Raw genomic sequence first — 15,867 nt, forward strand, 5'->3', positions numbered from 1 at the left:
GCCCTGCATAAGTTTGATTGGCGCCGTCCAAGTTAATAGTTTAGTAAATTATTCAATTTATCTAGTACCTTTTCTGCCATTTCATTTTAAATATAAAATCAGTAAAATATTTTTTGTTGTTGCCCTATTTGATTTTGATGTGAGATATGCATTTATGCTTGTTGCTGCAGGAAATTAATGCAGCTTAATCGTACAAGAATTGTGTCTTGTGCATGTTTCATGTTATATCAAAATGGAATATAAATATACACAAGCTTAATTAGGAAGTCATGTTTTTTCATGTGCTCTTCAATAAGTTTCTTGTGTGTCATGTATTTTATGTACAATGTGTTGTACTCCTCAATAATATTGATATACATTTATGTTTAAAAATAATCACATTCTAACTGGTGATCACACTATTGTTCCCTTCATACCGTCAGCTGGTGGCGTGATTTCAACGTCTATAGATTTGCTTCTGTTGGGTAAGTGTATTGTGCCATTCTCATGCTGGGCTTGTTCGCCTAAAAGTGGCTCTGCTTGTAGAGACTCGTCTGAAGAGTTTCTTTTCTTCTTTTGTTTTGGCGCTGATTTTCCTCTAACTGAACCTTTCTTCATGAAGATCTTAACACTTGAGATTGGACTTGGCCGTATTAGAAATCTAAAAGAAAAAAAAAAGTGAGTTTTTATTATGTCTTACTTAGTTGTTAAGTCTGAACACCTGCCACGAAAGTGAATTTTGTTTATTTGCCTGTACACTGCTGCGGTTGTGTATTTTTTTACTCCAAGCCGCTGATTTGCCTGGATTTTTCATATTTTTACTTTGCATTGTTTCTAAAAGATGTCTCTAGTAAGCTAGCAATTCAGGAGATATTGGATTGCAAAACAATTTCAAGGACACTTTCAGTTAGGTTGGGAATTGGAGAGTGTTTTCAGTTGCTCGCTTTGCGAATGGATGTGATGAAGAATAGTTAGCAGTAAGTGACTGATCTCCCTGTCTTAAATTACCATACCAAAGCTGAATTTTGGAAAGAAATAAAAATGAAAGTATTCAAAATGTAAGTACATATTTTCGTTCCTTCCATTGTAAAACGTTCTTTCCAGTGCTCACCTTCCTCAGGAAAAAGCCACTTTTAACCCTTTGACTATGAATTTAAAAAAAGGATTTTTTTGTCCCGTTTATTATTCAAAAGGACAAAATAGGTCACAAATAAGGCAAATTTAGTATTTGGGATTTTTCTGACAAGCGGTTATCAATTTAGAGGCTGGGACATATATGTCCCAGCCGTACTTAATGGTGGGATACATATGTCCCACCTATAATGATCGACTTACTACACGCAAATCTATCATTCCGGAAAAATTTATTATATGGACTTTTTTTTACATGGTATGATACAGGGTGAAGCAATCTTTGCATAACCCGATATTACACATTCGACAGCTCATATTTGTTCTTTTTTTCTATGTTCATTTGAGAAAATATGAATGGACATAACAATCCCAATGAAGAATACTAGGGGGATATATCTGTCCCAGCGCAAAATCACAATGCCATTTCAGGCAAGAAACTCTTTAGCGCCACCTAGGGGATATTTGACACATGAAACACTTATACTTGGTTCGACTCTACGACTGGGACATATTACAATGAGTTTCTAAGTGCTTTTCACCACATTAGTAATTTTTAAACATTTGTTGGGACAAATTGGCCAAAGGGTTAAGTAAAAATGCCTATTTTCACTATAATTAAAAATTATCGGAAATTAATAAACGCAATACTTAAAAGTTTTGATTGCTGATTTGAATTCATATAATTAATTAAAATGCAAAATTGTTTTTTTAATATGCTTATTTTTTGTTGCAATTAAGTAATTAACTTGCGTTTGAGTTGGTTTGTTTTTAAAGTGAAAATCTTGCAATTGAAAATTTAGATTTGATTAACAAAATTTCAAACGGAGTTTTGTTCCGGATGTCAATACATGTTTCTATCATGTTCTTATTGTGCCATTCTGTGCCATTTTTCGCCAATGAAAATTTCCGTTATTTTCCTACTATTTAAAGTGTTCTAATTTTAACTGGAGCGTAGGATAGCGTTTCAAGTTTGCATAATTTTTTGAACGCTTTAAGTAGAGCTTATTAGCAATCGAAAGCAAACAAACACAGAACGATAATAAAGAAATAGAAATTATTTAAAAAAAACCGTATTTTCCAAGTGAACTTAAAATTCTTTCAAATGACAGTTAATATTATTATTTGTTTTTATCAAAATTTTTTTTAAATCTACACACCATTTATTTTAAATATACATTATATTTTTACTTACAGATTTGGAGATTTGCGATATAATTTCTTGTTTTTGTACTACTAGCCTCCTATCAACAACACAATTTCAACTTCTATCATTGAATTATTAAGTAACTTATTTAAAATTTCCAAAATAGCTAAATCATTAAGCTGTATTATGACTAATGAATACTTATAGAGGTTCCCTGATTTAAGTTGTATAATATGAATTTTATGATTTTGCTGCTATTCCGAGATTTTTTTTTTATGAGTTGGACTTAAATCAAGCCGTTACTTAAAAATGTTATTACTAAAGATTTATTATCATTTCGTCTGAATGAGTGTAAGGATAATGGAATATTCGAACGTTATACTTACATCACATCCCCTAGCTCCAGTTTCTGATCACAGCTAGGATTAATTATCACGTAAGAAAGGCCATTCCTCTTTTCCGATACATCATCTAAAAGTACAGTTTACAATTAACGTAAAGATTATATCTATATATTGTTATGCATTTTTTCTTTAAAAAGATGTATTTCTAAAAATCTCTTTGATTATTAAATTACATTATGATCGATAAGATTTTAAAATAAATATATATGTTCAACATGAAATCCTGCAAACTAATGCAATTAAAAATGTTTATGATTATATTTTCTTTAAAAAATATTTTAATATTAATCAGAACTCCCTCTTTATAGTTATATTTTTCATTCTAAGCTTAATTTTAATAATAAATCATTTAAAGAATTGTATATTAATTAAACAAAAACACGTAAATATTTTGAAAAAAAAAATTAAATATGGAAATCATCTATAATTATGTCAAAGCTATGAAAGGTATTTTCAAAGAAATTCTCAGTTTAAAATATTTCAGAGAAATTAAGTTTCGAAAAAGGTCGAAGCAAGAAATATTTAACCTCATAAAATAAAATAAAAATGAAATTTTTGAGTTAACTTATTTATTTTTCAGTTGGAAATTTAAACTGAACTTAAAATTGAAAGATATGAATATGTATGTATTTGTTGTTTTTTCTTTCTTTTTTGCTAGAAACTCCCTTTCTATGTTAAGTTCTTAAGATTTTTTTTATGCAAGATTAATGATCTTTTAATGTTGTTGTATGCGTTCTAAAATTTATTTTAATCAATTATTCTTTTCTTCATAAACGTTTTGGGTTTAAATAACTTTATTTTTATAACCGTCGTTGAACAACAGACCCAATTTTGGGTTTACGACTACTAATAACTATTTATTACGACTACTAATAACCACGGGGATACTCCAAAAGTTCGAAGTGCGCGCAACTGTTCAATCTCATAAGCAAACATATTCAAAATTTTTAAATTAGAGTTTTAACAAATAGGTAGGATATTAAATATGAAATCCAGAAAACAGCGTTACTTAGAAATTAACTAAATGCAAACAAACATAACAAAGAAAATAAACAGTATCGATCAGAAGAGATATTGATGTCGCATCTTCAGTAGGGGTGCAAAATTAATAACAAGAAACAATTTCACATGTTTTTATTTTTTATTTTTAAACGACTACTAATGTTCAACTTCATAGTCTTGTAATTTTGAACCCATTCCAGAAGACAAGAGAATTCCTGGCTCATGTAGTAGGAAAAATTTGCCTTCGTGGAGAACTTTTTGATGAAACTATCACCATTACATTTAGAGGAAAACCACGAACACCGCCCAAGGTTAGCCTGATGGCAAGGGACTCAAACCCATGATCCGCCTAGTATATTTTACGTCAGCACTGTGGTTAGTGCAAGCCTGGTGCGGAATTCCTATAGACCAGCAATCGCTGAGATTCGAACACGGTTCACCTCATTGGAAGGCGGACGCTCTATCCGTTGAGTCACTACTGTTCTAAATGACTTTTTGAACTCATCATACTTCAGGAAAACCTAACCTGTATGCATTATTTATGGTACGATATCGGAACTAATAGTTCAGTTCTGATATATTTTATATACATGTTTAATGAGGAGGTAACTAACAAATATAAATTCGAATAATAAGGAATAATGTAATGAATAATTATGAAAAACTTTAAAAATGTGCGTTGGAGGGGAAAAAAAAGAAAAACCAGCCTAGCATAGTATTTCAGGCTTTTTTGTTTCAACCTTTCATTATTTCACCTTTTTAACTCGGTGTATACGTATGAAAACTTTGAAAGATTTCATTTCAGTTTGATCCCTCACCCAAATATATTTAATCATTCTTACGAATACTATTTAAGTTTTTTTCCCTCTAATAGTAGACAATGGAATAAAAAGGATTTTTTTTATTTTAAGCTTTGTGAAGCTGTAAAATTTATGTCGACGTTTCTGCTGATCTGCTTTGCATATATTGGCGTGGCATTTGAGTTAGCAGGAAATTATTTTTTTTGTAGTTTAAAATTATACCACAAGCTATTTTTTTAAAAAGTTTTTTTAAAATTAAAAACTATTAAATTATATTGAATTTTTTAAAAATTTTATTATTATTAATGGATTGTATTGTTTTGGATAGTAATTTGAGTTTATCTTCTCAATTTGAAAAAATCTATAAAAAATGCTGCCTCCAGTGGATCGGTATAAATGTATGTTGTCAAAAAAGTATTATACAAATATTTAATTAAAGTTTTACACTCTAATGAAGTAAATTCAACAAGAATTAGACAAGTTCGACGTTAGAAGGTTACTTTTACCGCGAATATAGTTGTTGCTCTCTAAATAATAATGGTAATTCCATATGTTTAGTTTAGAGAATAATAGAGAATCTTGAGAAGTTATGTAAATCCTAGCTATCCACACCTATGAATACTGCTAAGCATCAAAACTTTGTGAATATTTTTTGTTGTTGTTCTAATCAACATAGAAAATGTTGGGTTATGGGTGCTTTGTTTGATGCATTCGTATTAATAAACCCTGGGATGGATAATGGCAGCTTTGTTCTATTTTATCCATCTTTTCTCGGATTGAAATTCATGTTCGGCTAATAACTATTTATGTTAACTTTTATGTGTAAGAATAATAATAAAATAAAAAATGAAGGGGTGCCATATAGCTTAAACTTAAAATTTGAGATATTGTTTTGACTTTCACTAAATTTAATTTTTTAAAAAAGTGATTTAAAGTAAAGCATTCCCTCCACAGTTCGTTATGAGCAAAAGGGTCATGGAGGTTAAAGCTCCACAATTTTGTGACCAACTGCTTGGTGGTTGGTAATGCACTCCGATCACCCGTATGTAGACAATAAATGATAAGTCGGCTCTGCCTTAGTATTAATGATACTTAGATCTATGTTTCCCCAGGAAACTGGTACCCATCCATAAGAAACTCGGTGATCAGCTTTAATCAACAGTCTAATAGTACTCCACAACGACAGCTCAGACCTTTAACCGTATTTTTCTTGATATTCCAGATTTTCATAATCAAAAATAGTTTGTCAGATTTTTAGCTTTTTGTCTTAATGTTCCTAATTTTTGTATGTGTTCCGAAAATATCCTTTTCTTAGAATACCAAATGCATATTTTTAAACAGAAATGTTAAGAATAGAAAGATTTGGATTTTTTCCTATCTATTATCGTTTTATTTTAATAAATACTTATTATAGAAATCGCACAATTTAATAGCTCTAATTTAGGGACCATCTACTAATTATATACATGGTTTTAGCCTAACCCACAGGATTCATTGTTTCATGAAAATTATATTCTACGAAAAGGAAACTCGAGTCACAATTTTGCATTATCAAATTTTTATGATGATGCTTTCAAGAGTGATATGCTTACTTCTTATTTTCAGCAAATGAAGTAAGAAATCTTTTAATATATATTGTTTTTTAGTTTCACAATTATAATTAATGATTCGTCTCACTCATGTTATTTTAAAAGTCTATTCCAATCAACAATAAAGTAACATCATAGAATTTGTAATTGAATAATTTTGGATAAACCACTAAAATTACTTATGTATAAAAATATTAAGTGGAAATTTCATTGTGTTCTTGTTTCAATATTATAGAACAGAAGTTTTTTTCTATCTTCCACTTTCTTATTTTATTTCAAAATGAAGTTTTTTAAAAAAAAGAATGAAGAGAAATTGAATATCAAGTTTATAAAACCAGTTGATTTATAAGTCTATTAAAATATCATAATGTTAATAGTGGTCTAAAAAGAAACTTGTGCTCAGAAACTTAATCTTTCATTCTTCCAAAATGTTTTTTTATGCTCATTAATATTTATAAATAGGTTTTTTGTGTAAAAACATCTTAAAATGCATAACAAATTAAAAGTAACAGAAAAGAAAGTATATTTAACAACTATTTTGAATATAAATACTAAAAATTTGTGAGTGGCTCATTCATTAGCTATTGTGCTTCTTTCTTTTCTTTTTTTTTTTTAAATAAAAATTGTTTTAGAATAACTTTAAAAGCTTTATGTGAATTACTTTTTCTTACAAAATAGTTGTCCGAAAAGATAAAAAATTCTAGTTAAATTCAGAAAAAAATCTAAATTTTCTCACTATTAATTATTTTTGTGATTGATAAAAAAAAGTATACATTAACAATATAAATTTATTTACCAATTTTTTAAGTGTTAAATTGTTTTTAAAAACTGTTTCTACTGTGTTATTTGTGTTTTTGACTAATTTAGAAAATAAATAATGTGGCTTAAATAATGCGCAATGCTCCCAAAATGTTTTATGCAATCATTTTCTAGACTTACCCTGTCATATTAATTATAGTTCAAAAGTGTTTATTTTGCTTTCTAAGTTAAACATTGCAACTATTAATATAAAACAGGACATTGATATAATTTAATATTCAAATATATCTCTCACCATAATCTTCTGTTGGCAACCTTAAATCCATCATACGATTCTTTACTAAATTACTAATTTCTTGTCTTTCAATATCTGAAGTTATGCGATTTCTTTCACTGTCTGCAAGCTCCAGGGATACCTGAAAGATTTTATGATCGATTTAGACACTAATTTAAAAAAAAAAATTAAATATTTAAAATAAAATATATAAAAATAAAATATATAAAATAAAAGATATAAATTCACATAAAAATATTTTAATTGCTACGCATGCAATTTCTTCAAAAAACTTCTCATGTATAAGATATAATATTTAAAGATTTAATTTTGTTATAAGCAAAGATTTAAGAGATAAAAAGGGCTTACTCACATCTTAAAAATATTTAGCTTCCCTATTGTAAATAATTTTGTATCTATTGTAATCTTATAGGAGATTTCATTTTGCTCAATTAATGTTTTAGTTATTGCAAAATGCGAATGTTTAGCAAAAAGTTATTTCCAATTTGAAATATGTGATAGTAAATATATATTTTTTGAAAATATAAATCTGCTTATCTCTATACTACAAAAATGGAGGTTATAATTTTTACTCCCTTCTGAATTAATTCTTAAATTTAATAAATTATTTTATTTAGTAACACAGTTTCCAAAGACATTATTTTATTAGATATATAAGATATTTAATGGACACTCTTTTCTTTATAAAATAATTATAGGGACATATTTTAGTTATAGTTTTAACTAACTGAAATAAAGGTTTTTTTTCCAAACAGAATAGAATCAGCATTTAAACTTGTTCTCACACTGTGAGGCAACTTGAAATATTGGTCTTAACACTTCTATGCTTATTGAAGTTTTACTGTCTTGAAATATAACTATTATTTATGAAACTTAACAAATGAAATTTAATGCTAAATTAATGTATTGCATTTACAAAAATATTATATTTTACATTAAAATAAGTATCGAATATAATAAATTTTCCAAAAAATATTTGTCCTAACTTTTTAATGTATTTTATTGAGTTGTGGTGGCTCAGGGGATAGAGCGTTTGCCTTCCAATGAGGTTAGCCGGGTCTAAAAATCAGCGATGGCTGGTTGATACACTCGGGTCGCACCGACCACTGTGATGACGTAAAATATCCTCTGTGGTAGACAGATCATGGATTAAGAGTCCCCTTGCCGTCAAGCGAACCGTGGTAGGTTTTCGTGGTTTCTCTCTCCGTGTAACGCAAATGCGGGTTAATTTATTCAAAACAATCCTCCACGAAGGCAAATTTCTCCTAATACTTAATCCTGGAGTTCCATCTTTTGGATCGGATTCGAAATTACAAGGTTATGGAGTGGAACATTAGTAGTCGTAAACCAAAAATTGGGTTATAAAATAAAATATATTTTATAAAATTATATAATATTTTAAGACAATTTTATTTTTAGGAATATTTTATTCTCTAATTAGATGGATGTCCCAAAGAATCGGTGCAATTTGGGGCAAAAAATATTGCCCCAAATTGCACCGATCCAACTTAACAAAATTTGTCGAATAATATCGCCTGTTTTGACATCCATACATTTATTATGAAAGTATTATTTTTCTTTACAATTGTAACGTGTTACAATTATAACTACAATTGTATAAATTGCACAATTACTATAAATTGATAAAGAAAAATAAAGTCATACCGTTGAAGCTTCGCATGGTCCAGCTATCTGTGTTCTGTATATTCCAATAGGAATTTCGCAAGTTGATGAGCAAAGTTTTTGGTAAAGTCGTCCATACGTTCTTATCCACAAATCTTCTTTCGTTATTTTCATCTGCAAAATGAATAAATAACGGCATCACCTTTTAACTTTGAATGTAAAAGTAAAGATTACTTTTTTTATTATTATTTCGTACTGTTGCAAGATCTGTGACACTCTCCAAAAAGCCTGCATTGACAGTGCAGCGAAAGGTATTAATATAATTTCCTATTAATAAGATTCCTTAAAAGACTACGTTTTAAGATTCCTTAAAAGACGTTGTTTAGAGAAGAACTTCGTTGTTTTGAATAGGGATATAAGACAAAAGCGCTGACTTTATTCTTTTAAATTCCCTGCTGATTAAATGGGCTGTGGAATTCATTGACACAAGAGCCGTAATCAGCGCCAAATGTGAATCTATTTTGTTGTCGTTGGTAATGGCAAATGGCAAATCTCTAAAATAAATTACTTTCCAGTAGCAAAATTTTTTTTTTTACTTGTCGGTTTTAGAAGCATTTAGTTGGACAAGTATGTTCAAAATAATTCATATATCTTTGAATAATAAATGATTTCATTTTACTTCGAAATTTATTTATTTATTTAAAGATTTTCATTAGATATGTACTATAAAAGTAACTTTGATGCCTACATCTGTTTGAAAACCTTTCTATTCTAACAAAATATCTATTAATAAAGTTAGTTGTAAAAGCATACCTACTAAAGAAAAACGTGTCTGCTGATTTAACAAAGTATATGATGGAAAATAAATAATATTTGATGTTAACTGAACTAAGTGTATCCTTTGTTATTGCCAATACTTATGGCTCACATCTGCTGCTTGTCAGCTCTAAAAGTTCAGTTTAAGTTAGCATTTCATCAAGCGCAGTTACATGGGATTTATTCCTATTTGTTTTCATTTGAAAAAAAAAAAATCAAAATAAAAAATATTTTTGAAACCCACGTTTTTGTAGTGGAGAATAATAATTAAAAAATAAAAATTTGAAAAACGAAAAACGTGGGGCGCATGAAATTCATAACAGTAATGTTATATTAGTGTGTGTATGTGTGCTCATGAGAATATGTGTATGTATATCTGTAATTGTAATTGTATCTGGATGTGTATGTGGAATATGTTTGTGTATATGCATGTGGATGTGTATGTGGCTGTGCATGTGTATAAGTAAGAAAATGTGTATAAGTATGTGTATATGTACTGTTATGTATTTCATTCGCCCCACGTTTTTCGTCTTTCAAATTTTTATTTTTTAACTATTATTTATTATAATTTTTTTTGTGTAATTTTTTCACTCACTGTACACAAAACTTTTCAACTGACACGTGACACTAATTTGAAATAATCGAATCGACAGCAAAAGACAATCGCTAAAATACTAATTTTTCTTTCATTTTATTTTACTTTGTATATCTTCTTTCTCTTCATTTTCATGCATTGTCATCCAATTCTGAACTATGTGCCAAATTTGAAGTCTGTAGCTAGTCGGGAAGTTAGTTTAAAATCGATTACAATATTCCACCCGAACAGACATACACGAGGTAAAATAAAGATCTTTGTTGAGTTTTTATCAACAGTGTACTTTTCAAGAAAAATAACATCATTTAAATAAATCCTTATTTAAGTTTTATAAAGAGAAAATTTTAATTGTGTCACGTAATACGCATAATTGAAATAACATTCGAAACAAACATTCTTATTTGTTATTATTATTTTTATACTCACAGATGAGAGAAAACCTGATCCTGGGGCTTGATCGATTCCCAACAACAGCCGTACAAATGTTATCATGTATTCTTTCACGAATGCCTGCAAGTATACAATAAGTTCAATTATGAAGACTTAAATTCAACAGTGGTCCAAATTCTTTTTTTCTTCTTCCAAATCTTATTTATTTATTTGCTTTGAGATTCAGAGTCATAAAATCAAATGAATGTATGTTTTTTTTCTTTTTATCTTGTCTGATTTGTGGTTCTCTTTGTTTGGCAGCAGAAATAAACTGGAAGTGGAAAATACTTGCATGAACGTGAAGGTAACTTCATTTTTTTTTTTAACACTAGATTGCCCAAGGAAGTCATTTTGACTTCTTTTTAATTTCAATTAGAAAAACAATGATGTACATAATTACACAATTTGTGACTTTTATAATTATTTTTATTGTTGATATTTGCTAATAACTTGTTATATAACTGAAAATAATATAAAATTTTTTAAAAATTAATTTGAAACAAATTTTCTTATACATTATTTTTTCACAATGCACTCATTTTGACTGCTTTTGGGCAATATAGGTATTTCAGTCTTTCTAGTGTTAATAAGTGGAATTGGACCACTATTGAAAGGATTGGACCACTTGTTATATAACTGAAAATAATATAAAAAATATTAAAAAATTAATTTGAAACAAATTTCCTTATACATTATTCTTTCACAATGCACTCATTTTGACTGCTTTTGGGCAATATAGGTATTTCAGTCTTTCTAGTGTTAATAAGTGGAATTGGACCACTATTGAAATATGACTTTCATATGACAAGAGGCAAAGTTTGTGTTGATCAATATTAGGTAAAACATTTGTTAATATTTGTGTAATATTAAACGTATACCATAAAAATATTGTTAAGTTATATCACTTATTCATTAGTTTTAGTTTTTCGAATTGACTTTTTATAAGCGAGCTTAAATTAAATCCCCCAGTATGAGGAAGACATTGTTTAGTAAGGTTTTAATAAAGTTAAAAAGAAAAATCAGTATCAAATATTATTTTAAACGAATAAACGGAAGAGTAAATATTACCTGGTATAATAAAGTATCCAGCATACTCGCGCTGAACACACATCCCGCTGCAAATGGCAATCGGAACATATATGAGATATGAGAACCCCTTTCTCTTTCACTCTAATGAATAAAGTAAGAAAAATTATTCTTAATAATATTTGAAAAGTATACACGAAAAATATTATATTAAAAAAATGCTATAAAATTCATCATTTTTTATTAACGTATGTACGCAAGCTTTAATTTCATGTTAAAACAGTTAATTTTGCGTCTTTTTTTTCCAATTTTTTTTGTTCTATATGAATCTTTTGCCTTGTTAAAATATCCCTATTAAAAAACGTCGGGTCCACCGTCTCTATTTTGATGTTCAACATAACGTTATATTCGTTTTGCTGCTCAAAAAATATAAGACTTAAAAACTTGAGATTACTAAGGTATGTAGAAACGTGTACAGAAATAACGATGAATTATTAGCGGATAAACTTTTTGGAAAAATATACGGGCCGCTCTACATTTTACATGAAGGCAACTACATAGTTGAAATTTGGTATGCTGAAAGAGCCATGTTTATAAATGAAATCAACGCAGAGTTCTTTTTTTTCTTTCTTCGAAATTCCAATTCGTTCGAAAGTTATTGCAATTTTAAGTGTTACTTTTTTGCTAATTTTTCTCATTTTTTGTTTTGTTTTGATGCACAAAATCTATTGCACTTAGAAACTTAAAATTACGAAGGTATGCAGAAAAGTGTACATGAATCACGACATAATAAAAGATATTAGGATTCGATAATGAGCTCGTGAATTAACTACTGAACTGTTAAACTTGTAGGTAAAAAATACCCCGTTTGGTTGATTTCTATCTCGTTGAAATGCAAGTTTAAAATTTGACGTGCTGAATGAGTCATTTTTATTAATGAATTTAATACGAATTTTGTTTCGAAATTCCAATCTGTTTAAAAGTTATTGTAAATTTATGTGCATTTTCGTTATTTTTTTTTGCAGCTTTAAATATTGTCTGTTTATCCATTGTTGAAGAAAATTTATTCTTCCTTTACGAGATTTTCATTTTATAACCTCCCGCTCGAGCAGATGTCAATCAAAAGTAGAAAAAAAAATAGGTGTAGCCAAATAAAAATCTTAAAAATTGTATTCAAATTTTTAAAAACAAAAATCTTCATAAATAGCAATAAAAGTCGTTCCCTATTTGAATTGTTATAAGCCTCGTCAACGAGTAAAATTACGTCTCATTTATTTATTCTTATTGAATCCCACAATCTGTTTCCTTCAGGTTAATTTTTTTTTTCAAACACAGATGATTATTTTTCAAATCTAGGTAATCGTTTATTTCGCCACGATTAACTTAGTAAGGAGATTTTGCAAACGTACGTTAGATTCCGTGTACGCTCATATACGTATGATTTGAATGGGTTATTATGCAATTTTCAATCGGTATGATGTGCCCCAGCTCCTTTGATTAACGTGTAACAGCATTTTTCAAGACACTCTGTACATCGTAAGCCACGTTGAATTTCATATTTTGAACGTAATCTTTTGACCGAAAAATCAATAATAATATACACCGAAGAGCCATTACATTATGACCACCCTCCATCTATAACAATGGGCTCGCCCAGGTTTTCATGGTTTCTCGCCCAGGAATAATGTTTTCTTGGGGCATCCATAATCCTCATAGAACAATCCCTGACGTCTGAAAGCTACTTGAACATAGTTGCAGACCAGGTTCACCCATTCATGGCAACAGTTTTTCCTGCGGGGGATGGTGTTTACCAACAGGATAATGCACCATGTCATAAGGGTCGAATCGTCATGGATTGGTTCGAGGAACATTCCAGTGACTTTCAAGTCATGTCTTGGCCCCCAAATTCACCTGACCTTAATCCAATAGAGCATTTGTGGTCCTACTTAGAAAACCAAATTCGTGCTGCCACGCTATCCCCTCGCAATGTGAGGGAATTGGTACCAGATACCTCAGGCTACCTATCAGCACCTTGTGGAATCAATGCCACGGCGGGTGCTAGCAGTTTTGAGGGCTAAAGGTATTCCCACATGTTATTAGCAGGGTGGTCATAATGTAATGACTCTTCGGTGTATTTCTTTTAGTTCGCTATTATTAAAACTCAAAAAAGGGAAAAAAGAGAAAAAAATATATGTGCGGTATGTAAATAAAATAAGAAAAACATTAATACCTTTTCCATTTTAGATAAATGTAACGCATATGTATCGTTAGCCCTAAATTGCATGAACCTCATATTACTAGATTGACTGAGCTCTGTGATGATTCTAACACTGGGAAACATTCTAGAGAAAATTGAAATGCATCAGTATCTAGGGAAACATGGTTTAAGTATAATATTTCCATTGTAAAATAAATACATTTTTAAAATAAGTGAGTTCTTTTAACCACTATAGAATTTATTTTCAAAAGCCTAGCTTAGTTTCAATCAATTCTATCTGAGTTAGATTAGAAAAGTTAACTTTATCTGTTGTTTTTAAAAGATATATCTTGATAGAACCATTGAAAAATATTTTAACTTCTGTGGAAATAGAAACATTAATATATGAAAATACAGTCGGACCTCTATTTAACTATTGAAGTAATTAACTATTATTATTCTATTGAAGTCGCCAAATCCCGATAATAAGTTCGTTATATGGAAAATTCGTTAAATAGAAAATCACATTCTGAAAAACTTAAGCAACACAAGTTTTAAATTCATGAACACTAGCCATAATTAAAATAGAAATTGATACACCTTTATCTTGAAAACTAGTATCTATTATTTATTTTATAAATCTTAACCATAAAAGAAATCTGCATGGAAAGCAAGAATAAAGCAAAACATTATCCAGTGTTACATACATTTCAACTGAATGCTACATACATTTTCAACTGAAAAAAGCTGAATTTATGTATAAAATTATCGTTGCAGTTATAAAAGTGATTTTAAACATACATTACTGATAAAATCTTGTCTGAGTTTTTCGTTTGAAATGCAAACAAAAAGGGAAAGGGATTTTACTGCTAAGTGGCTGCAAAAATCGATTCAAACTCATTTCCCCCATGAAATGTGTTAACAAGTTTGAAATGTTCTGAAATATTTTAAGAAATGGGGAAAGTGGATTGAAAAGAAAAGTTCGGTAAATAGTAAATTCACTTCGTTATTTGGAAGTTATTTTGCGAAGAAATTTCCAAAATGTTCTTAATTCCTCGAAAAAAATCGCAAAAAGGAAGTTCTTTAAATAGAAGTCCGACTGTAACTGGTTTGCAGGAAATTTATTACATGTAAGTTTAAGTGGAAGGTGAACAGTACTAGCTATTTTCAAAAGATTGATACTATCCGTTTATGTTCCATAGATAAAAACATTTCTCTTACCACAGCAATTTTGAGTTTAGTTGAATTCCAATGACAAAAGTTCTTTTATTTTTGAAAGAAGTAGCAGAAAACTAATTAGATTCGATTCTTGAATGAAAGCTTATGAGTAAAGTATCAGTAATTTTATCGCATATAAAAAATAATCGATATGAATAATTTGAAACGATCTAGATTCGTGGCGATTTCTTAATTTTTAGGGTGGCATAAGGCTTAGATTGATGGTGATCCTCTTGGGACTGAAAAATTCTGTATGGAAATCAATTTATTCTATGCCATTAATCGAAATCTATTCATTCATATTTTAGATTAATTGTAACACTGCCTATCTTCCTCAAGTCCAGAATTTGAAATAGCAAATGTTAACTGGGCTGGAATAAGATTCCACGCAAAAAATATTCGAAAACTGTCGTGGTTAAAATTATAGATAATTTGAATTCACGTTGATATAGATTCGTTGAACAGGAAATTAGATCTTATGTTTAAATAACGAAAAAGATCGGGGAAGGTAAATGAAAAAAATCTTGAAAAACAACGCTGTTGGCAACAGACATGCCCTCCACATATCAGCATTTACGTGAGGAAATTGCGGTCTGTTGTATAATTAATCGAAGAAGGCTGATATTCTTCAATCCAGTCAAAGTTATATAATTAACATTTTTATAATATATTAACAAAGTTATATAATTACATAGTTAACATACATAACGTATTTCTATGATTTGTAATTATAACTATTTTGTTTTCATTTTATAGTAACTATTAATTCAGTTGTGATTTTTAGTAATATGAAGTCACATCAGCAGGTGCAATTAAAAGACGATTTTTTGCTTATGAGTGCTAGACAAGATAGTGTT

At 29.2% G+C, this 15,867-nt stretch overlaps 1 protein-coding gene across 4 annotated transcripts in view; it reads right to left on the reverse strand.

Annotated features, from left to right (window-relative positions):
- Positions 1 to 244: 244 nt before the first annotated feature.
- The window catches only part of LOC107438721 (potassium channel subfamily T member 2), a 497,563-nt gene continuing 481,940 nt past the window's right edge, over positions 245 to 15,867 (reverse strand). For all 4 annotated transcript variants that reach the window (XM_071179918.1, XM_071179919.1, XM_043041898.2 and 1 more), the window contains 7 exons: positions 13,826 to 13,937; positions 11,638 to 11,739; positions 10,567 to 10,650; positions 8,772 to 8,903; positions 7,107 to 7,227; positions 2,644 to 2,728; positions 245 to 640 (listed from right to left, as the gene is read on the reverse strand). In XM_071179918.1, coding sequence (XP_071036019.1) covers positions 394 to 640; positions 2,644 to 2,728; positions 7,107 to 7,227; positions 8,772 to 8,903; positions 10,567 to 10,650; positions 11,638 to 11,739; positions 13,826 to 13,937 — 883 coding nt within the window. In that variant the 3' untranslated portion in view covers positions 245 to 393. The remainder of the gene's footprint in view (positions 641 to 2,643; positions 2,729 to 7,106; positions 7,228 to 8,771; positions 8,904 to 10,566; positions 10,651 to 11,637; positions 11,740 to 13,825; positions 13,938 to 15,867) is intronic.

The sequence above is a fragment of the Parasteatoda tepidariorum genome, chromosome 1, assembly GCF_043381705.1.
Source record: "Parasteatoda tepidariorum isolate YZ-2023 chromosome 1, CAS_Ptep_4.0, whole genome shotgun sequence".
NCBI classification, from domain to species: Eukaryota; Metazoa; Arthropoda; class Arachnida; order Araneae; family Theridiidae; genus Parasteatoda; species Parasteatoda tepidariorum.